General features: G+C 35.7%; 1 protein-coding gene across 4 annotated transcripts in view; it reads right to left on the reverse strand.

The window, feature by feature from the left end:
- The window catches only part of BRD1 (bromodomain containing 1), a 45370-nt gene that overhangs the window by 9092 nt on the left and 13196 nt on the right, over window positions 1-23082 (reverse strand). For 2 of the 4 annotated variants that reach the window (XM_060777799.2, XM_060777802.2), the window contains 8 exons: window positions 20854-21010; window positions 20467-20598; window positions 19443-19571; window positions 18473-18785; window positions 16590-16850; window positions 12934-13422; window positions 1908-2043; window positions 256-398 (listed from right to left, as the gene is read on the reverse strand). In XM_060777799.2, coding sequence (XP_060633782.2) covers window positions 256-398; window positions 1908-2043; window positions 12934-13422; window positions 16590-16850; window positions 18473-18785; window positions 19443-19571; window positions 20467-20598; window positions 20854-21010 — 1760 coding nt within the window. The remainder of the gene's footprint in view (window positions 1-255; window positions 399-1907; window positions 2044-12933; window positions 13423-16589; window positions 16851-18472; window positions 18786-19442; window positions 19572-20466; window positions 20599-20853; window positions 21011-23082) is intronic. The other 2 variants (XM_060777801.2, XM_060777800.2) reach the window with 2 other exon arrangements.

Here is a 23082-nt window from a genome sequence, read left to right on the forward strand (position 1 = left end):
CCTTTGAGATTGGAGGAGGAAATAAGCTTGATCAAAATGAGAGACATCAGAGATGTCGAAGCCAGAGGCTAAGTAGAAAGTCTATTAATACACAATGGCATAATTCAGTTACAGAAAAAATGGGCAAGGCTCTTTATTTTGCAAAAATACAAGCATATATTGGAAAAAGGCACCAAAAAGTTTTAAAGAGCACAGGGGGACTCCTAGAATTGGCCAGGTGTTTATCCCATGTGTCTATAAAAATATGCCAGTTACCAGCTGCAATTCTTGCTGCTTTTGCGTAGTTTCCATTTTCAATGCATGATATCAACTCACTTCTGTCTTCTAATGTGTGTCTTCGTATAAGCGCTGGCTTGCCTTTTCCACACTTTGGTAGGCTAAAACTACAAAGACGTGACCTGTTATTAAGCAAAGCAAAGCAAAGGTTATTGATTAGTCCACCGGCCATATCAACGTTAAAGAAAAAAAACTGTACACAAATAGACAATAATCACGTGACCTATTATTAGAAAACAAAATACATTTTTGGTTGTAGGTAATCATCTTATTTTTTCTTAAAGCATTATAAACATGAATTATTGTCAGAATTATTATTACACAGGATTTAAAGCTAACATTGAGCTGTCCACTTCTTAGCATTACAAACACAATTTCAATTCCAAGTGAGATAGATCAAAACCACTGTAAGAGATTTCAGAAAATATGGCAAACACTCATCTTAAAGCTATATCCTGTATGCATTCAAATTAGAACTATGGATTAAAGCCTGTGGTGATTTTGCATTTGTGCAAGTTTTCCCTCCATTTGTGGAAGTGACTACAATGTAGTAGGCTTTGATCTGGATCAGTTTGTCCGAAAGTGATTTGTAATATTTGGTGGTCCATTTTGTGTAATCTCCTGAAAACAGAACGGGGAGGAGGGAACAAAAAAGCTGGGCAAAACAGATCAAAAGAACAGGATTTATCGGCTACTGGAAGGATGGAGTTAAGTCTGCAATATACCTGAGGCAGGGATCTGCTGTGGGGCTCCTGGTGAAGATGGGATTACCTGCAGCATCTTTTCTCCCTCCCTGGCACCAAAGTGTCCATTTCTTTTGGAAAAGTTCCCTAGGTTCTTCCAGAGGGTGCTACTGGGAACTTGCTTTCTCAGTAGCAATTGCATGGGACGGGGATTGAAAAGTCTCAGAGTTTCTCTAGAAGCATAATGGGAGTTGGAGTTTCTCTCTGTGTGTGTTTCTCAGTGAATAAAAGGCCTGGTTGTGTCCATGCTCTGATTGGCTGAGAATGGGCACAACTGGCAACTACAATTCCCAGAACCCTCTCTTGTGTTTTGCCTCATTTTTAAAAACGTTATGGTAAAAACTTAAAATAATTCTTGAAAATCAGTAGATTGGTGAATTGTTCTGAAAGTTGGCAGGCCTGCAGTTGTAAATGGGGTCTGAAACTTAAGTATGGTTCATGCAGATAGGCCTTAAAATGACTGAGGATTGAGCCCTTAAAGTCTCCCATTGTAGCTGGTTGGCTGAATCTTTGCCAAATGAAAACGGCAACACTCCTCCCAATTCAAGTAACTTCCCGATAAACAGAAATAGGGTTTAGCCAAAATTGGACTCCAAAACAGCATGCCTTTTGGCCGAATTGCACAAGCCTACAATGTAGTTTAAAATCTCTTGTGTAACAAAAGCGAGAAAGCAACTTTCCAATTTCCCTTTTAGACTTACTTATAACAACTTTCACACTATTCCAGAGTACTCTTAAGCCTTCAGAGTACATTTTCTGGAGATGCATAGGAAAGGAAACAGTTGGCAATGAGATATTTACTCATTTCTCTAGATTTCTGCTCACTGGAATTCTATCCTCAACTTACTCTATTTTGATTTTTCATGATAAGAACACATTATGTTTTACCTTGAACTACACAACAAGCTGTTACTTGAGGATATACTAGACTCTGATGCACAACGGCGGCGAGGCTCAACTTTTCTTCCTGGAGTATCATCTGTCTCTGACTCTTTACCACCATCTCCAAAACCGTTCGAAAGGCCTGGCATTTAAAACACAAAAAACATTCATAATTTGACAGTGCATTTTATTCTCACGCACATCTCCATATACATATGTGTATATGTTCTAGCCTTTATCAGACTGCAACATAAGTGAGCGAGTGAACAAGAGACAGTATTAAATGTGTCGACCCCATTGAAAAACCAGGATGTCAAGTCACATGAATTTACAATGATTGCAAAACATTAAATAGCACTGCTCTTAAAATAACAAATGAAGAACCAAGTTTGAGGAAAAACAAAAGAAAATTAAGTCTGAAGAGACAGAAAGAACTAAAATCTTCAAAGTTACTTTTTGGAAAACCTGTGATAAACATACACATATTGAATCATTTGAATTGAGAGAAAGTCCAGCTCCTTCACGAGTCAAGGGAAAATATAGTTGCTGTCCACACACTACTTGGTTGAATCAGACTCAATCAACAGATAAGCAAAGTGTTATTATCCATTAAAAAGTCTAAAAAACAGCCACCCAATATGTAAGACTCTACAGACACCAAACGAAGCATAAACAAACATAAACTGCAGTTTTCACAGCTCCTGCTTTTAAACCTACTGTCCTATTTTAAAACTGTAGAAGAGGGAACTAATAAAACAAGGAGAGATTTGACAGATGTTTCAGCTAACCACCAACCAAGATTGTCCGGGATATACTGTAGTCATAAACACAGAATTATGTGCCATATATACTTGCGTATAAGTTGAAAAAAACAGACCCGACCCCCCCCCCCCCAATAAAAAGAGTCAACATCCACTGTGGCCCTTTTGAATGCCTAGATGCAGTCGCACCACTACACTGATGCAGTGAATCTTGCAGAGAGAAAAGATGGTGATGGTGGTACAAATAAATTATTGTTGTTGTTGTTGCTGTTGTATTATTATTATTATTATTATTATTATTATTATTATTGCAGCCTAAAGATTCAGGATGGTTATGAAAACAAGTCACAAACACCTTTCAAACCATTCCAATTTGTCTTGGTATACTGGTCAGGAGGGATCAGTGCTTCTTTTAGGATCTGCTGGGTTGGAGTTGGAGAAACGGATGGTTCCTTTTTTGACAAGAGGTAATACACTGTCTTAAACATTATTTTCTAAAAAAATAATACATCCCCTTTTGTGAGGAGAGTGATAAAAGACCTTTCTGAATGGCAGCAACAGCCAGGAGTGGCCACCTCCCTGCAAGAGCATTGCTGTTTTCCCTTCTCGATGGAATGATCCTTAACTTATTTGCAGGACAAATCAAAATCTGTAATTTTGGCAGCAAAACCTGGCCTTGACTCATACATGAGGCTGACTTATTCATGAGAATATATATTATCACTGGATGATTTGGTTAAAATAGGAAACTAAAAATATTGTAAAGCTGGTATGTGATGTTCAATTTATAGTGACGATTCCCATAATATACATTAATTAAAACCCAGAGACAACCAGAACAAGTCCTAAAGGTGCCATCTTCATACACCAATTTTGTTACAATTTTGATATTATCTGATGGTGAAGCAAGGTGAAAAATTCTACCTTAGTCATCTTACTACTTGGCTGCTATAACATATCAACCATAAAGCTCAGTAGGGCTGGTCTTTCCTATATTAAGGACATGTTTTTTTTCCTCATATGGGATATCAATGGATAAAATAGTACAGTTTGAGGCATGTTACCTGTGAAGATTTCCTGAAGCTTCCACAATTAAAACCATTCCAATCCATAAGTGTGTAAAAGCCATTTCTGTGTGATACTGCATAATCAAAGTTGATTCCATTATTCAGAAAAGATAGTATATGCAGAAATCTTAATGAACAAACTGGTATTAGAAACAACAGTTACAAGGCTAAATCTTCATAAAAATAGTTTGCCATGCTTCTCCAAATAACAACTTGCATTGTGGATGTGAGGAAACCACAATTACATAGTTAAACATAAATGATTTTCAAACGAAAAAAAATCTAGCCACAATCCTAGATAATATGTACATACATGGAATTGGAGAGGGTAAAAAAGTTGAAGGGACCAGTATCATATTTCTAAGAGACCAGGCTATTAGATTATAGGAATCTTTGACAATTAGCTACCAGTACAATGAATTATTATTATTGTCTGTGAAGCAGAAAACACAAAATAGAAGACCTAAACGAACAAGCAGTGAGGGTTTAAAAATTATGTACAGACACTTCTACATAGACCATAAAGGCAAGTAGATATAAAATCATAGCCAGCAGAAGATTTATTTCCTTAATTTAAGTACTGCACAATTAAAATTATTATTTCTGAGCTGCAGAAATATGTGGAAAACAGGATAACTATTAGCACTGAAGTTTCTGCAAAACCATTATCAACTTTTTAGACATCACATAAACTTTTTGTATTTACAATTTCTCATTAAGTTGTCCTAAGCAATACCTAATCTCAGAACACTTGGATCTTTGCTATACAGCAGGTCAAAACAGGCCATAACTGTATATGCTTCGGGTCCAACCTATCTTCGAGACCGCATCTTCTTCTATGAACCAGTGCAGGCCTTGAGATCTGCTGGGGAGGCCCTTCTCTTGGTCCCACCACTGTCACAGGTGTAGTTGATGGGAACAAGAGAGAGGCCCTTCTCAATGGTGACTCCCTGGCTCTGGAATGTCCTCCCTAGAGAGATTAGATTAGCCCCAAATCTCCAAACCTTCCATTTGAGTCTTAAAACATGTCTATTTACATGGGCCCTTGACCTGGAATATTGTACTATGGACATATTACATTATTCAGCACTTTAGCTCATGTTTGAAGAAACCCAATGACCCACAAGAATGGCTGTGTTTTAGAATTTTTTAATTTTTAATTTTATTGGTAGACGTTGTTCATTGTTTGTGTTCAGTTAAATTGTGTTTTGTTTTGATAATATATAATTCTACTTTATGTGTGGTATCATGAGTGTTTTCTTAGCTGCTCTGAGTCCCTTCGGGGAGATGGTGACGGGGTACAAATAAATTATTATTGTTGTTGTTGCTGTTGTATTATTATTATTATTATTATTATTATTATTATTATTATTATTGCAGCCTAAAGATTTAGGATGGTTATGAAAACAAGTCACAAACACCTTTCAAACCATTCCAATTTCTAGACAATCTCATGTAACTTTAAAGGCACTTTAACCATTAGTGCAAATTCCAAATTTTATAAGCTTCCTTGTCTACAATGAAATGAAGTTCCAATCATGTTAGTACTGAAAAGTTCTAAACCTAGGAAGAAAAACATCCTTGCTAAAAAGCAAAGCAAAGCAAAACAAAACCAACCACCACTACAAAAACACAAAAACAAAAACCAAATAAAGTAGAAGAGACATTTGCATATATAACTGTCCTTTTCATGGAAACACAAGATACATGCACACTAATGAAATCGTAATGGTGGTATTTCACTAGTTTGAAGAAACTCCTAAATACCAAATTGAAATTATACTTGATTTGCAAATACAGACAAACTACTGTGACGATGCCATGCAGTCTTATAACAGACCGATGCACACAAGATAATCATTCTAAATTACTCTATCAAAGAAAAAGAAGAAAAGAAAATGTAAGAAAAATGTAAACCCAAGACACTGGATTAGATTCAGGTGAGACTTAGATACTACTAAGTAGATCTGGGAAAACTTGACGGAACTGTAATCAAGACTAACTAAAATCCCACTGATTTCAACTGATCATTTGAATGACAAAGTTTGAAGACAACTGACTGCATCTAGGAAATCTAACATCCCTTTCTTCTAGGCAGTCAATAAAGTGTCTCTACTTCTACAGAGCATAAGCACTGGCTCTGAACTAGCTTACTTAATCTTAGTTTAGGGTACAGAAGACAAATGTTTATAATAAACAAACAGACACCTTTTGCCACTATTCGCGTAAAATCACATTTATGATTTTAGTATCAACTACAGTCTATTTCTTTTACATACTATACATATGTTTCTACTTAATAAATTAAATAAAGGTAAATAGAAAAATAGTTACCATGCTTGGAGTACGTACTATGAAGTCTAAATCCTGGCCAAGGGAAGAATAGACTGGTTTGCAGAGGAATGTAGATGGAAAAACGCATTCTTAACCAATACACCTACATTTGAGGTAGGCTTTCTGGGGATTAGTAAAACTGCTACTAATTTATGTCACACAGATTGCAACATACAGCTTTATGACTTACGGAGATCGAGAAATATACTGAATGAGAAGCATGGGTTCATGTATATATCAAAGATTTCCTCCAAGTGTGTTCAAGATAATGATTTTGTTTTAAGGATGGCTGGTGTCTCCAACATGCTCCAAAATAATTACTTCAAATGTAATTGTCTTTCTGTTTTCCAAAATGATCATTACATTGAGTTCCATTCCATTTTCAGCATAAGAGAAAATAATTAGGATCCAAACAGATAAATACTCAGCATATTAGTTAATATGAGAACCTGGAAGACAGTGAAAAAGTCATTTAGTCTCGCTGAAAGGAAAAAGAACTATAAATAAATAGGCCCTCCTCCCAGCAATATCCAGAGCAAAATTAGCAAAGACTGTACACAGTATCCACCCTACTAGTCAAATTTAATGTGACATTTGGAAATGAAGACTGAAATAGTCTCCATTTTTAATCATATATTCATTACTGAAAGAAGTGGCAGGAGAGAAGTTGGGATCTTTTAAATAAAGATTTAATAAAGATCATAGGCTGTTTTTTCTAGAATGTTTTTCTAGGGAAAGACGACTGATTAATCTATCCTAGATGTTTTAAATACTAGCTATGCACTTACTTCTATATATAGAGTCCACTTCAGTAACTATATGAAGATGCCTCAACAAAGCAAAGAAAACCCAGAAAACTTAAAAGGGGATCTTGTGCAAGAGAGTCTGGAATTTGGATTGTGAGCTAACATATTTAGGACCATTTGACATTGGGTTTTTTTTTAATAAAATAGGAATCATCATTGTAAGCCCCTGGTGGCACAACGGGTTAAACCCTTCTGGTGACAGGACTGCTGACTGACAGGTCAGTGGTTTGAATCCGGGGAGAGCAGGTTGAACTTCCTCTGTTAGCTCCAGCTCCCCATGCGGAGACATGAGAGAAGCCTCCCACAAGGATGGTAACACATCAAAAATATCTGGGCATCCCCTGGGCAACGTCCTTGCAGATGGCCAATTCTCTCACACCAGAAGCAACTTGCAGTTTCTCAAGTCATTCCTGACATGAAAAAAAACATCAAGTTTCCATTTGACTAAAATATTGCTTTATGATTTTTCTAAATACTTGAACTTTTATCATTTTCAAAGTTTTTAGTAAAAACAGAATACTGCTTTCCAATTTAGGGGGCAGCCTATTCACATATTCTGCCAATATACATTCATGCCAACTTACACACTAAGACAGGATTCTGCAAATACAGACATATGAAGCACAATTTTGCAGGCTTCAAAAGATGCATGGAAATGAAAGATTCTGCGAAGATTTGTCATTTTTAACCATTTTTTGAAAATGACTTTACATTTATAATGTAACAAGACCACTCTCAGAAAAAGATGGTAATAACTAACATTTTGAAACCAATATGTGACCAAATCAAGTAGACTGCAACTGAGAACTCTCTTACAGAGTTAGAGTCAACAAGAAGACCACCCAGAAGTGTTTTGAAGACTTTAAAGGAGGGAAATATTTAGCTACTTACTTTATTGACATTTTTCAACTATTTTTGGATTTCTAGTTCTAACTAGCATAAAACAGAGCTCTAAGCAAGAGGCTTGAACAGAAACCTACATAAATAAAAATGCTATACAGCATTTACTTTCACTTTTATTCCACTGCAATCAATATCAGAGGCAAACAGTATGTTTGGGGACTACAGTCCAGCCATCTTTCAAAGTAGATATATGTATGTGCCTTCAGATTGCTTGTCTTTATTTTCTACTGGGATATTCTGTGGTCAACAAAATGCTAGTGTCAAAAAATATGGTGACAGAGAGAAAAAAATATGAGATCATCAGGAGAGGCCCTTCTGTCGGTCACACCACCATCACAAGTGCTCTTGGTGGGAATGACAGAGAGGGCCTTCTTGGTGGTGGCTCTGCAGTTCTGGAACTACTTTTCTAGAGAGGCGTGACTGGTCCCCTACTTACTGGCTTTTCGATCTCTAATTAAGATCTTCCTGTGGAGCCAGGCATTTCCAGATGAATTATACAAATTAGCAGTTGGGAATATCTACCTCTTAAATGCTATATCGGACCTGGCAATGTGACACAGCCCAAAGAAAATTGAGTCTTTTTAGGATTTTGGATATAACCTTGTTTTACAAATAACCTCAGTGGCCTGAGGCTAGGGAATTTTTAATGTAATGTTAGTAATTTATTGTTTACGATGTAGGTAATTAGGGATTTGTTGTTTTACTGTGTCTTCATGAATGTGTATTTTATGAAAATTTGTTTTAACCCACAGTATGCTGCTTCAGTCCCAGGAGAAATGCAGGATAAAAATGAACTAATAATAATCAAAATAAAAACAGGCATTATCAATACTATCAATATACTGGTGCATATGTGTGTAAGTATGAATATATATGCAGTCAATAATCAGGGTAGTATTCAAGTTATAAATGGTTCTGCTGTATTTAAGAATGGAGGAAGGAGAACAGAACTACAAGAAGCTATATCTATATGACCACATTATTCTCCAAAAGGACAACTGTAACTTCTTAGGAGAACATTAATGTATTGCCGATTACAATGTTCCCTGCCCAACTTGGGTGGTGCTGGAGGAAAGGAAGGTGAGAGAAGTATACACAATTAACACTTAAAAAGGGGGAAACAAGATGTATATAATACAAATAAATAAGAAATCCCCAGTCTCTTTCCTTGTACATGGCTCCCAAACCTTATTCAGATACCTCCCATATTTGACTCCTCTTAACATATTCCATATTTTCCCAATCTGACAAGCCTTTCTCCCCATAGACCCTCCCTTCACAGGATTCACTAAACTGTGATTGGTTGGCTTTAACCAAGATTACCCAGGTTCTCTTTCCACAATTCCTACTTGAAAATGATGGTCTTGCTTGAACTTTTATTCTTTTAAGGTGTGACTGGCAGATAAAAGTTGATCAGGCTTGCATTGTTTAAAAGAAAAGAGGAATGTACACCATAACCTAACCCACAACTGTTGTTGAAATCAACACATCTTGTAGCAGTGTACTTTGTTTTGATGTTCACTATACTCCAAATTGAGGACAACGAGGTAGAGGAACAAACAGATAACGTCATGCTACAAGTAGCAGGAATTCTAGGTACATTCAAGGACTCTAGATGTATTTGTAAAAATCTTCCTCTGAAACTAGCCTTTCTGTAGATAACTATAAAATAAATAAAACAATGTGAAACTTTTTAGTACATACTAAGAAAAATGTTTTGTGTGTTTTAAGTTATAATGATGATCTAAATACCAACACGTTTCTCTTTTTATCAACATATTTCCATGGGAGACTGCAATAGGAAGGGGTTGGGTGGATATCCTGAAATGAGGTCCATAAGGAGCTGGGTCAAAGTAACATGCTGGAGCATATCATGAAACAGCTTGTCATGTGATGTATTTCCAGTGATCCGACCACAATCAAGAGATAGAACATAGTGGATAGGATCCGGAGCCTCTTTCTTCCTACTGAAATAACTGCAAATGAAAATGTTCTAGATTCATCCCATATATTCTACTAGTCCCTCACTTTGAATAACAAACCCACACTTATCACACACCCTTCAACTAAAGTTCTGGCCAGAAAAAGGAGAAGATGTGAAGACAGAAATAAATAGGACATAATATTGTTAGTCCCATCACCAAGTCATCATATTAGCTGTCTATGCATCACAGTGCTTCATGTTTTGGAAATAGCCTATATCCTACCTGATGAATCTTCCTGAAGTTTCTGGTTGGGTACCACTAGGAAAAGAACTCTAGTCACACCGGCTAATTGGTGTGAGTTAAGTTTACAAACTAGAATCTTTGATTGCATAATGGGCGTTTTAGCAGTCTAGAGCAGAAAAGAAAAGCACAACCCCATCACCATCTTCTACTCTGAAAATCAATTAAGTTGCTTAACATTTTACATTAAATTAGACTGTCACGCATTTTACACTTAGATTCCATGGAACTGAGTACCTGAAACACTAAAATAAAAAATCCAAGAGGCCATAATGAAACCATGTTATGTAAATACATAACAGCCCCAGACAAATGTTTAGAAATATATGCAGTTTCCTATAATCTAGCCAAATTTGTAAGACGATCTATGTGCTACTGACTCAAGTGTTTTGTCTCCTCTCCCATACCAATTTTCCCCTCTCCTTCAGTTTGATCTTAATACTCTGACCTAAACCAAGGATTATCAATGTTGACAAAACTGTCTTTGACACTAGAACTTGAATTAAATTTGCAAACTCTGAATAGAAAAAAATAGATGAACATTCACACAGATGGAGAAGATCTAAATCAATAAACAGTGGCACAAAATGTAACACAGAAAGGAATGGAGAGTATTTCTTATCTACAGCATTTATATACTGCTTTTCTCTCCCTTAGGAAACTCAAACCGGTACTTAAATCTCTTCTGGTTTTCCACATCATCATTATTAATTCAGGATATATCTGCTGTGGTGATTTAAAGATTTAAAAAAAATATTGGCAGGAGATACAATGAAGAAGGAAAAGCTACATGGTAATGGTAGGAGGTGGGTCCTGAGATGGAGAAGATGAATGCCTTACTCTAGATCAGGCCTGCACAACCTGTGGCCCTCCAAGTGTTTTGGACTACAGCTCCTAGAATTTCTGACTATTGAACAAGCTGGCTAGGGCTTCTAGAAGATGGAGTCCCAAACACCTGGAGGGCCACAGGTTGTGCAGGCCTGTTCTAGATGGACTGACAGCTATTTTGCAATTACATTACATCACACAGAAATGTTAAAATCAATTGAAGTTGATGACACTTTGTTTGAACTCCTGAGAATTTCAAGATGCCTGCTGCTATCTCCATAATAAAATAATGCTATCAAATATAACTTAATTGGACAGTGTTTGTCCAATTTTAGGTGTTCATCATTTTGCCACATCCATTTTCCAACTTCCACAAATCTAGACATTTAGCCAATAGTACTATCTGAAAAGTACACTATTTGAATACATCTTTATCACAATTTCCTTTATATATGACCAATTCCTTTGATTTTCCCTAACAAATTATATTTCTGTAGTTTCAAGAAACTGGAAAGCTTGTAGTATATTGTTTCAGAAGATAAAATGATCATCTCTGCAAAATATAATTCCATATTTGATTTGTGAGTACACATAGACTGAAAAAGAATCTTAAAAGACTATACCAGAAACAACAGTTGATGTTGATGTTGCATAGTTGATGTTGCATATATGCATATATGCAACATCATATATGTTGCATATATGCATATATGTTGCATATATGCATATATGTTGCATATATGCATATATGTTGATGTTGCATATATGCAACATCAACTAGACTGTGGCTTCTTAAACTTTTCCACTTGAGACTCCCTAGGCCTGATAAAAGTTTACATGACCACATGTAGATAGGTATATAAAATAGTATAAACATCAAACATTTACTGATAACAAATCAGAATTTTCAAGGCTTGCTAAACAGGGTGACTTTCCTTTTTATGAAGTAAAGTGGATGCATCTTCTGAAAAGTCCACTGTAAGGCAGTGTACAACATATTCATGTAAAAGTCTAAACTGCCATGGGGTAACATTCAGGAAAAAAATTCGGGAGCCCAACATTGAGCTTAGGGGACCTCATTTGGGGTCGTGATCCATAGTTTAAGAAGTAGTGGTTGAGACAATATTTGAGTAGGTACAATCATATAAACAGAATAATACCTCTGAACCAGAATGAATGAATGAATGTTCACTAAACTATGTATTTCATGAATTTATTTGGCATACATTCTGGTAAATTTCAATCTGTAAGCTTTAATATTTAACACCCCCCCCCCCCCCAAATGATGATGTGTCTTGATAAAGTGCCATTTACATTTCATACTGTGGTTACACTTATTTCAGAGTAAAAACAAATGTTAAACAAAAGGTTAAACATGTTTTCAGGTACCATTATCACATATTTCTAACATCCAAAAAACCTCCAAGTGTATCAATGTGCTCATATAATTTTCAATTGTGTAGAATTCAACACTGAAAGAAATATCTCTGCATACTTAAAAATACTCTTAAAATTATAATGCAAGGCTGGATACAAAGGTGCACATGTGCTGTTTTATACCTTATACCGAGTGAAAATAGTAAAAGTTCAAAGATAGTTTGAGTAAGTTTGAGAGTAGGTATGGCCTACCTACCTTAACATGACAAGAGCCTGCATGCAGCAATTAATGTATATTGCTAGCTAATGTTTTCTTTCCAATACACTGAATCAGAGTCCATGCGCCAAAAAGAACATGACAAAAGACAATCCTATAGTTATCTTTGAACAAACAAAAATATTATTCTCACAATTCTAAGCAGTTACAACAAAGTAACTGGACAATAAACATTTTCTTTTAAAAATGTAGGAAAGCTTTTCAGGAATGCCAAAGTCTTTGATTGATTTAAAGAGCAACAAATGATCAAAAATATCAGAGCAAAGACACACCTGTTATTATCAAGTCAGATAACATGGATAAAACAAATCTCAATCTTAAAAAAATGTATCTCAATATGAAAACCCACAAATTTAGAGTTGTATATTTCTGTTATCAAATATATTAGCAAATTTTAGTACTGAATAGATTTATCCATGTCATCTTCAAAAAGAGTACTAAACCAAATGTTTACCTGTATCCAAACGCTTTACAGGGGACTCATCATCCACCTCAGAATCTCCACATGCGCTTCTTGATCTTTTTCTGGGCTGCAGTAGTGTCTCCAACCTTGGAAGGACTACAGACAAAAAGGTTTTGGTCCCTAGCTGTGGAGAAGTTGGCTGGGTTTCAGTGTTCTTTGCAGACTTTGGGGGGCTTACACTTTTCGATTTGCAGAAGAGAATGGATGTACGTCTGTTTACATCAGTTGATGACTCAGCTACAGCAGAAACAGTCGACTCACTGAGATTATTGTCAAGTAAGTTTTCTGGAGTGTGTCCATTTATTTCTTTCTGAATGGAAGTACTATACAATTCATTGTCAAATTTTACTCTTTTGTAATGCTTATTCTGCTCTGGATTGAGTTCTACTGGTTTGAGGGTTGGTGGCTCTGAATTAGTCTCCGAGTTTGAAGGAAGAGGTAATGCATCTGATGGTTCAAGTTTAGGGGGAGATTTATCTCCTGAAAAAATTAATAAAGTTGGGTTTTTGAAAACTGATAAGTTATACGAGCTACTACATAAAACTTAGTATCAGATATGTAGCCCACAATATTTATTATTGTTTGATACAAAGTATAACACCTCACATGCATAAACTTTAAACAAACTATCCTAGTTAATGCCTGAATTTATATGGGAATATAATAGATATAGAAAAATATTGCTTCTAATCCTCAACATAATATGCATACTAGGAAGTCTCACTGGACCACAGGACTTACAGTGCTACTGTGGGAGGTAATTGGAGAATTCTGATTTGTGACAATATTTAAGCCAATAAAATACTGTATACTGGGACGAGTAATGGTATTTTATGGCTTAAATTGTTTATGGGAGTACTTTCAACTAAATAAAGGAAGATGGTAAGAATATAACTAATTTATTAAACTATTTGTTATCTTCTCTCCTTTTTTGCAGCTTGAACTACAAAATTAATATGGGGCTAATCAAAGTTCTGCTAAATTAATATTATTAAGGACTGCAAACCCATTTTAGGATTATTGCTAAAGGTTTCAAATTGCACTGAAATCTTAATGAAAAATAAGTATCAAAATATTATTTGTAAGAAATAATATATAAAAAAACCCTGTCCAGCTGTCAATGTGTATGACCCCCCTCACTATTTATTTCAATGCCATTTTAGGCATTCTTTACAGTATTTATGCATTGGTTATGCATATTTTGGTCAAGAAAGCCAATTATACTAGTTTTTTGGCAGAAACATCTCCCTTACTCTGCAGTTCATATACAATACCCAGGAACTCCATACAGACTGAATAAGGATACAAAAATGACAACTATTTCTACTAAAGCATTTTGTCAGTATCTTAAACTGACAGCACTCGGTGAATGCTTTTGTGTGGTCAGCAACCCCAACAGTCCTTGATAACAGCTTCAATTTAACATTGATTTCTGATATTGTGCAATTCAAATGTGAAACACCCCTAATAAATAACTCAAACCACAACTTCAGATTTTAAACTCATTCATATTCATATTGAGAAATACTATCAGAACATAATGGCCTAAACCCTATTGCTTGTCCCAAAGAAGTTTGAACCACTGAGGAACGTAATACGTCAATGATTGCATACGTTCCAATGATTCAATGGGTCTAAATCAAAACTAATACCTAGCATTCATTCCATAAAATGTTTCCATGCATAACCTTGATTTTTTAAAATTTGTTTTGTACTGGTACTTTAAGAAGTATCCATAAAACGTAATCCTAAAATCAATTTTCTTAGAAAGTTTAGATAGAAAGGGGAAGTTATTTCATGCCAGTCAAATGGCACAAACAAAAAGATATGGTGGAAGTCCAAGAGCTGTCGACAGTAAGTAAACCCACACAAAGCTAGATGCTTGGTGACTACAGGGCTTGCCAAGACATAAAGCTGAATTCTATGGATATTTTTCTTAAAGAGTATAGCAAAAGTCTGGAATGGAACAAGTGCAGCTTTCCAGGTGGTATTAAAACTGGACATTCACTTGAAAAGCAGTGCCTTCATGAGCAATTAACCTGTTTATTATTATCCTCTATGGTGTAGTTTTATATAATCCATTTAAATATGACATTACAAGTTGGGTGTACAGTTTTTGAAATGACACCCAACTGATATGAGTCATTATACAAAAATGCATGTTTGTGTGTCTACAAACACACACACACACACATACTAGAGAATAGGATTTATGCCTCCCAAAAATTAAGAGTTCTGATTTATTCCAAAAAGCTTTTCCTTCAAAATCATGCCCTATTAAAGGCCAAGTAGCAAAAAATGGAGAAACTGAAGTGCTTTCTCTCGCAAATGTTCCCATTCTCATTTTTCCACTGGAAAAATATAACGTTTGAGAGTACCTTTAAAAAAGCACACATTAAAAATTCTCTCTAGTGCAATGCAAGATTCTAACCCAAATTTTTATTCAATTGAAGTGTTTAGTATAATTTTTTTAAAATAAAACAGTACATAGCATTAGAGAATACTAAAGTACACTGCACCTACAAGGGACTGCCAATTTATGAGATGAGCATAACAGGTTGTGAATTAATACATGCCCTCTGCTGGTGAACTCTGGTTTAATCAGATATACCAGAAGTACGCAGAATCTGCTGTCCTGCAGGACTGGACTTACACTAATCCTTTTTCATCTCAAGAAAACTTAAACAGATGAGTTACATGCTATATAGTACCGTATATACTCGAGTATAAGCCAAGTTTTTCAGCCCTTTTTTGGCTGAAAAAGCCCCCCTCAGCTTATACTTGAGTCAAAGTCATTTAGTATTTTACTTTGTTATTATTATTTTTATTACATTTATTATTTTACTCTATTATTAATATTACATTTATTATTTTACTCTATTACTGTTATTATATTTCCATTATTTTACTCTATTATTATTATTATTATTATTATTATTACATTTATTATTTTAGTCTCTTTATTATTATTTGAAAGATATGTAAGCACATTTACATTGCATAAGGTTAGAATAATAGTTTAATCAGAGTTGGCCGTCATACCTTAAATTACAATTTTATGTAAATATTCAAACACATTTTGAAATTTACCAGTAGCTGCATTTCCCACCCTCGGTTTATACTCGAGTCAATACATTTTCCCAGTTTTTTGTGGCAAAATTAGGTGCCTCGGCTTATATTCGGGTTGGCTTATATTTGAGTATATACGGTATTTAAGAATCCAATGCTTTTAATATCGTTCTAAATTTCAACTTGATATTTTGTTACTTTACTTATTATTAATAGTTAACTATTTTTTCCTCCTTTTCTGGTATTTTTTCCCTGATTGAGATATATAAGGTATTTACATACAAGGTTAAAATGAGGTATTTGAGTTGTTGAAAGAAAATAAGTTTAGGTTTGGGAAATTAGGGAATTGTGTATTTCAATTTTCTCTACATTTTCATTCCAATCAACTAAAGAGGGTGAAAAGTTTTAATATTTCTCAAATGTTACCTTCCAAATTTCTATATTTGTTAACAACACAATTTGTTAAAATCCAAGAAACTGAACAACTAATTCTAAATAAACTTCGTCCTTTCTCCAAGCGCATGTGATAAATACTACCAACTAGTTAATATTGCCTTAATGATCTATGTATTTCTTACCTTCTTCTTCACCTTCTTGTTCTAATACTGCATTTTCTTCCTCGAAACTTCCAATACCTGACTCAATCTGAGGGGGCTGATGTTGTTGCTGACTTATCTTGATCCGAATCAGGTTAATTTCCTTCTTTAAAAGCTTTGCTCGTTTGCTCCGAGACCCACTGGATTTCATTGCACACGTAAGATCAAGCTTTTCTAACAATTCACGCAGCTGTTCTTCCAAAGACATGTGGACTCTGTTAGCAGGATTCAATAACCTATCCACTGCAGTTAAGAGAGAAAGAGATTGAACAGCATTTCTCCCACAGCACTGAGAACAAAGCTGACACAGTGTGACTTAACTGTGGCACCAATACTGAGTAAATTGCAAGATTCGATTCCACTAATGCATAGAGCAGGGTTTCTCGGTAAGGTCTGCTTGACTCCTAAGATTGCATAAGAGGTTGCTAGAATTCTGTTACAGATCTTGATTGAAAAAGTAGACCTTTTATGTGCTGCAGATACAATAAATCTTATGCAAAAGTGTTGGAAAACCCACATATTTGACTGCCGAATCATGGAAGATAGAACTGAAATTTCCACAACCTGCACTCTGCTGCCTCAATCCAGAAAACATGTATTAGGTTTTCTGCAAAGAAAACTGCAGAGAGTTCCATGCAGTGATAATTTTTAAGGACATGCAATCTTTGAAACATGCCTAATAGAGCTGTGCAACTGAGGACAAAAATTTTTCAAAACTCATTACAAAATTAGGGGGCATCGGGGTTTTATTTCTAAAGTGTTTCTAAAGTATAATGAAATTTCTGTTATTATAACAAGACCAAGGATATTTTGTTACTTTTTTGTTATAGTAATTGTACAAGTGGAGAAACTTCTAGGGCTCCTTTCTCCCTAGTTTTTACAGCTATTGGGGTAACATGTTTACCACTGTTAGCCCATTAAGATTCAGAACATTTCACTTATCCACGGATTTCTGGGGAAACTTTAAAGTTTTTATAAACATCATTTTTTTTAAAAAAATAAAGAACTACAAGAGCTATCTCCTTGAATTTTCTATACAATGACAAAGGATAAAAGGGGATAAATCCCCACAACTTTCAGAAATATTCATAAATCTACAGATGTTAGGGATTTTAAAAAAAGTTTTGACAAAAACATTTTTTTAAAAAGCCACAACAGCTATCTCATTGAATGTCTCTCATATTAACCAGTAGAATTTCCATTTAGGGATTTCCTCCCAGCCCAGCACAGAGTTTTACTTACTAGGAGTATCGGTTAGTCCTCCCTCTTTGCACATTCAACTATTTGTTGGAATTCTGGCTGGCTGCTGCTACGGAGGGACAAATCTCTCCCCTCTTCTGATTGGGGCCTTCTGATGCTGGGCAGAATTCTGGGAAATGTAATTTAGGGCAGGGCCTTTTGAATTTTCTGATATAGGATTCCTTGCCTTCCCAAAATACATTTCCAGAATTCAGGGCTTTCTTAGTCTCTTTCCCAGCAAATTTTGCTTTCTCTCTGCTGCTTTCCTCTCCTAATGGTGAGAGGTCATTAATTTAAAGAGGAAAAGCAGTCTTTTTGGCTTGGCTTTGCTTTCTTGTGCTGAAAATAAAACTGACTTCAAGAGGCTTCTGAGATTTACAAAATTCAAATAAAAAAGTATTGGTTAAGTTTCAATTCTTAAGTTTTTGGCACAGGCCACGCCCGTGCGTCAGATATTGCATCATAAGTATGAATTTAACAAATTTAATATGACTAATGAAAAAAAATGCACACCCATAATGCCTACATATGTTGAAACTTGTGAACACTGATATGGACACAAAATGCCAGCATGTCCATTATATCTTGACCATACAGTATCAATATTTATTGCAATAGATCCTTACCGTCTTCCCAAGTAAAAGGTGGAGGAGATTCAAGTTTAGGCCGCTCAGGTAAGTGCATTCCAGTTTCATTATTATATCCAATTGCCTCAGCATCTCTTCTAGCTTGTCTCAGAACAACACCTCCTTGGTCTCTTAATCGCACAGCAGCTCTGTAGAATATTGTATCTTTTGCATTGTATTTCATACAGTTATCAATAATAAAGTTGAAATCTTCTTCAAACTCACTGAGATTTTTGTAACCTTGGCCATCTAACCGTTCTCTCATAGTAGAAAAATCCATTGGATGTTTAATATGATCCAAATAATCAGGAACCTGAAGTGTATTTAAAAAATGAAGTTTTAAAAATTATCTGTCTTTTAAAAAATTCACAAAGACTCCAATTTTATTTACCTACAAAAAGCAAATTTGTCTGATTTTTCCATAAAAACACATTAATTGAATCAACAAGATCCAACTAAATGTGTGCATGTTTTCAGAAAAACATGAAACTTTTTTTTCCAACAATAATTTTAAAGGTAATTCTTTTTTTCTGTTTTCTCCCACACTACTTTTAAACAACACTTTTTGGAAAATTAAAATGTGGATGGGAACTGTGTGGCTGTTCAAATGTTGAACTGCAAATTCCAACCAACTCTATCTAGTATAGCCAATGGAGAGGGAGGCCGGAACCTGCAGTTTAACAGCTACAGGGCCTTAACACTCTCATCCATGACCTAAAAGTAAATTTCAGAAATTTTTATTATGATAGAGTACACATTTGCTCATAAAAATAATAGTAAGAAAAAATACAGTGTTTCAGAAAATGAATGGAAGTAACAATTTATCATTTCAAATTAAAGCTATTAAACTATATGGTAAACAACAATGATATTTTTAAAAGAAAAATAGTCATTTTTACCAAACAATATTATTTATATTGGATTGTTCAATACTGATACTGTCAACCAAATAGAAACGTTTAGGGTTTACCTCTTTCAGATTCACTGGCTGAGCAAATATACGAGCAGAGTCCTTTTCCTGTAGCTGGTCCAGGACTGACCGCAGCAAAACAGTAAATGGAGTTAGCTGAAGCTCCATGGCAACCTGCTCCACTTTGATCTACACAATAGAAGAGAAATACAGATCATTAATGAATATGACTACAGGCTACTTAGCTATTGTAATGATGACACAAACCAAGGTTTAACATCAACCTTGCAGCTCAGTCCAAAGCAGTAGTAAATTATTTTCTCTTGTGTAGGACTCTGGCATTAATATAATAAAGGTACAGTGGCATATGCAGCTGAAGCACTGTTTGTTTAATCATCATCTGGTCACTAACAGATCAACTACAAAATTAGATGCAGATAGCCGAACACAGACCTAGCCTGTAGAAACATCTGTGGCCTTATATCAATGCTTGTCATTTTCTTCTCATTGCAGAAAATTCAAAATAATTTGGTTCTTACAGTATAGCCTGCGCAGGTACCTCTGGACAGTATCTTGCATTCTTAAATGAGAATTTTCTAAAAGTAGGCAAACAGTGGCCCTCCAGATGTTATTTACCTACAACTTTCATCATCCTAGGCAGGGCGGTTGGACCGCAACTCCCAATACCTTGACCGGCACAGTCAACAATAAGGACAGGGTGGCAGCTTCTCTCTTTTATCAGTTGAAACACCAAGTGTTGTCTACTCATTTTTAATGAAATTTCTACTATTTTTTGAAATGCTCAAAAAAACGAAGTACATTTTCCCTTCAAATGAGCCATACATATAACTCTTAGGATTTTATTTAAAGTTTACTTAATATTTAAGAAGGCAATTTAGAATTACTTACATTTCATGCTTCGACCCACAAACATACAGGAAATGAAAACTAATCACTTTCCAGTCACTTTTCAATTGAGGGGATGGGGGTGTCGGGGCACAAAATTGATTCATATCACAATTGCCCTTTTCTGTGTATTTAAATCTTGCCTTCAAAATCCAACCAAAAGCAGTGGTATGCATACCTGTTCTCTTTTTAATTTTTCTCGTTTTCGTATAAGCTCTATCAACAACCGTGCTCTCTCAAGGTCATGGCGAAGCCTTTGCCAGTACTTCAACTTCTCCTTTAAGGCTTGTGTTTCTTCATCATCTTCCCTCTTAAGCAAGAAAAAAGTACTTTATGTGCTATTACACTGTTACCACACATCTCAGTAGTTATTCTACTCCTATGTTTAATTCAAACAAGCATTTCATAAACAGTCCAACAAAGTTGGGAACTGACTACCAATAAAATACTGCAGTTCTTTTTGTTGCAGAGCGAGGAGGAAGTTAAAGTGAATCTAGCTGTCTGTGGCATACTTTACCAACTCAAATCATGAAGTAACTACACTTGAATTAGAAAGGATACATACCTGTTGAGTGTTTCTTTGAGACTGCAAACTGGACTGCAGCCTTCTCAGTAAAGGGACACCATTTCTGGACAGCCTTTTAAGTAACCAGTAACTGTGGACTCTTTCAACAAATTGTTTCTTCCGCTGAATAGCCACCCGATTCATAATTTTATTCAACCTACAATATGGGAGGGGAAAATAATAGATATTTCTGTAATGAAGTGTAAAACATTTTCAGAAGAGTTCTCTCACACTAAAAAGTTGTTCTTAAATGGTGACATGTTTGTAGGATGAAATATCAGAAGAGTGAATCTAGGCATGTACATACACAGACGATGTTTTTAGTGTATCTTTTGAATGGCAAACAATCACACCACAAACTGTCCCAGAGCTTTCTTTAGTTTCAAAAGGGTTATCATACACCATGGAGATATTCTGCTCAATCCACCAAACACATGAGGATGTGTAAATAATCATAATTATTTGTTTTCAAAATACTGTAAACAATTATATAAGTTGCACAAAACCTAATGAGAATATCATATTTACTTGTTACTTAGTAACATCAATAACATATACGGGCAGCCCCCAAGTTATGAACAAGATAGGTTTTGTAGGTTTGTTTTAAGATGCATTTTTAAGTGTAACTTCAGCTACATATATATAGTTTTAGATAGCATAGGGAATGGTTAACATCTTTGGTATTTGTTTTCCTGACTATGCCCCAGTTCAGAAGATTTCAGCTCACTTTCTGTGCCTGTGATAATTGGATTCTGAAAAAAAATGGCTTGTTGTAGATACAAGAATTGGTGATCAAGCTTCAGTTGAGACGCCTTTTCTCATTATAATTCTTTCAGGAGCAAATTTCCCATCCTATGGGCTGTTGTTCATTCATTCATTCACTTCCAACTCTTCGGGACCTCCTGGACCAGCCCACACCAGAGTTCCCTGTTGGCCGTCACCACCCCCAGCTCCTTCAAGGTCAAACCAGTCGCTTCAACGATACCATCCATCCATCTTACCCTTGGTCAGCCCCTCTTCCTTTTTCCTTCTATTTTCCCCAGCACCGTCTTCTCTAAGCTTTCCTGTCTTCTCATTATGTAGCCAAAATACTTCATCTTTGTCTCTAATATCCTTCCCTCCAATGAGCAGTCAGGCTTTATTTCCTGAAGTATAGACTGGTTGGATCTTCTCGCGGTCCAAGGCACTCTCAGAATTTTCCTCCAACATCACAGTTCAAAAGCATCTATCTTCCTTCGCTCAGCCTTCCCTATGGCCCAGCTCTCACATCCATAGGTTACTACGGGGAATACCATTGCTTTTACTATGCGGATCTTCATTGCCGGTGTGATGTCTTTACTCTTCACTATTTTATCGAGATTGGTCATTGCTCTCCTCCCAAGAAGTAAACGTCTTCTAATTTCCTGGCTGCAGTCTGCGTCTGCAGTAATCTCTGCACCTAGAAATACAAAGTCTGTCATGGCCTCCATGTTGTCTCCCTCTATTTGCCAGTTATCAATCAGTCTGGTTGCCATAATCTTGGTTTTTTATGTTTAGCTGCAACCCAGATTTTGCACTTTCTTCTTTCACTTTATTAGAATTCTCCTCAGGTCCTGCTCGCTTTTGGCCATCAAAGTGGTATCAGATGCATATCTAAGGTTGTTAATGTTTCTTCCAGCAATTTTTACCCCAGCCTTGCATTAATCAAGCTCCGCACATTGTATGATATATTCTGCATACAAGTTGAATAGGTTGGGTGAGAGTATACAACCCTGCCGTATGCCTTTCCCAATCTTGAACCAGTCTGTTGTTCCATGGTCATTTATTACTGTTGCTACTAGGTCCTTATACAGATTATTAAGTTGGATTCATATGCAAGTCAGAACAGATGCATTTAAAGTGTAATTTCAGCTAATCTATCCTATGGGTAAATTTATCTTGCTTCTTGTTGTCTCACCCCCATTTGTAACTATGAGGCATTTGTAAGTCGGATGTTTGTAACTTCGGGATGCCTGTATACTCCTTTAAAACATAGATATTATTACCATCACAGCTTTCCCCCCCTTTGGTGTCTTTGTTTTGTCACTGAAGTCATATAGTGCAGGCCTGCAAGCAACATCAAAAGACCTGCTAGACCACATGTTGACATATTTGTCATTTGAATGCCTAAAAAGAAAAGGAAAAGAAAACCAACCCTTTTCCAATAAAACAACCATATTCAAACATAAGCTTTCCAGTTTGTCCACTAGG

This window comes from Anolis sagrei, chromosome 5 (assembly GCF_037176765.1).
Source record: "Anolis sagrei isolate rAnoSag1 chromosome 5, rAnoSag1.mat, whole genome shotgun sequence".
Classification (NCBI taxonomy): domain Eukaryota; kingdom Metazoa; phylum Chordata; class Lepidosauria; order Squamata; family Dactyloidae; genus Anolis; species Anolis sagrei.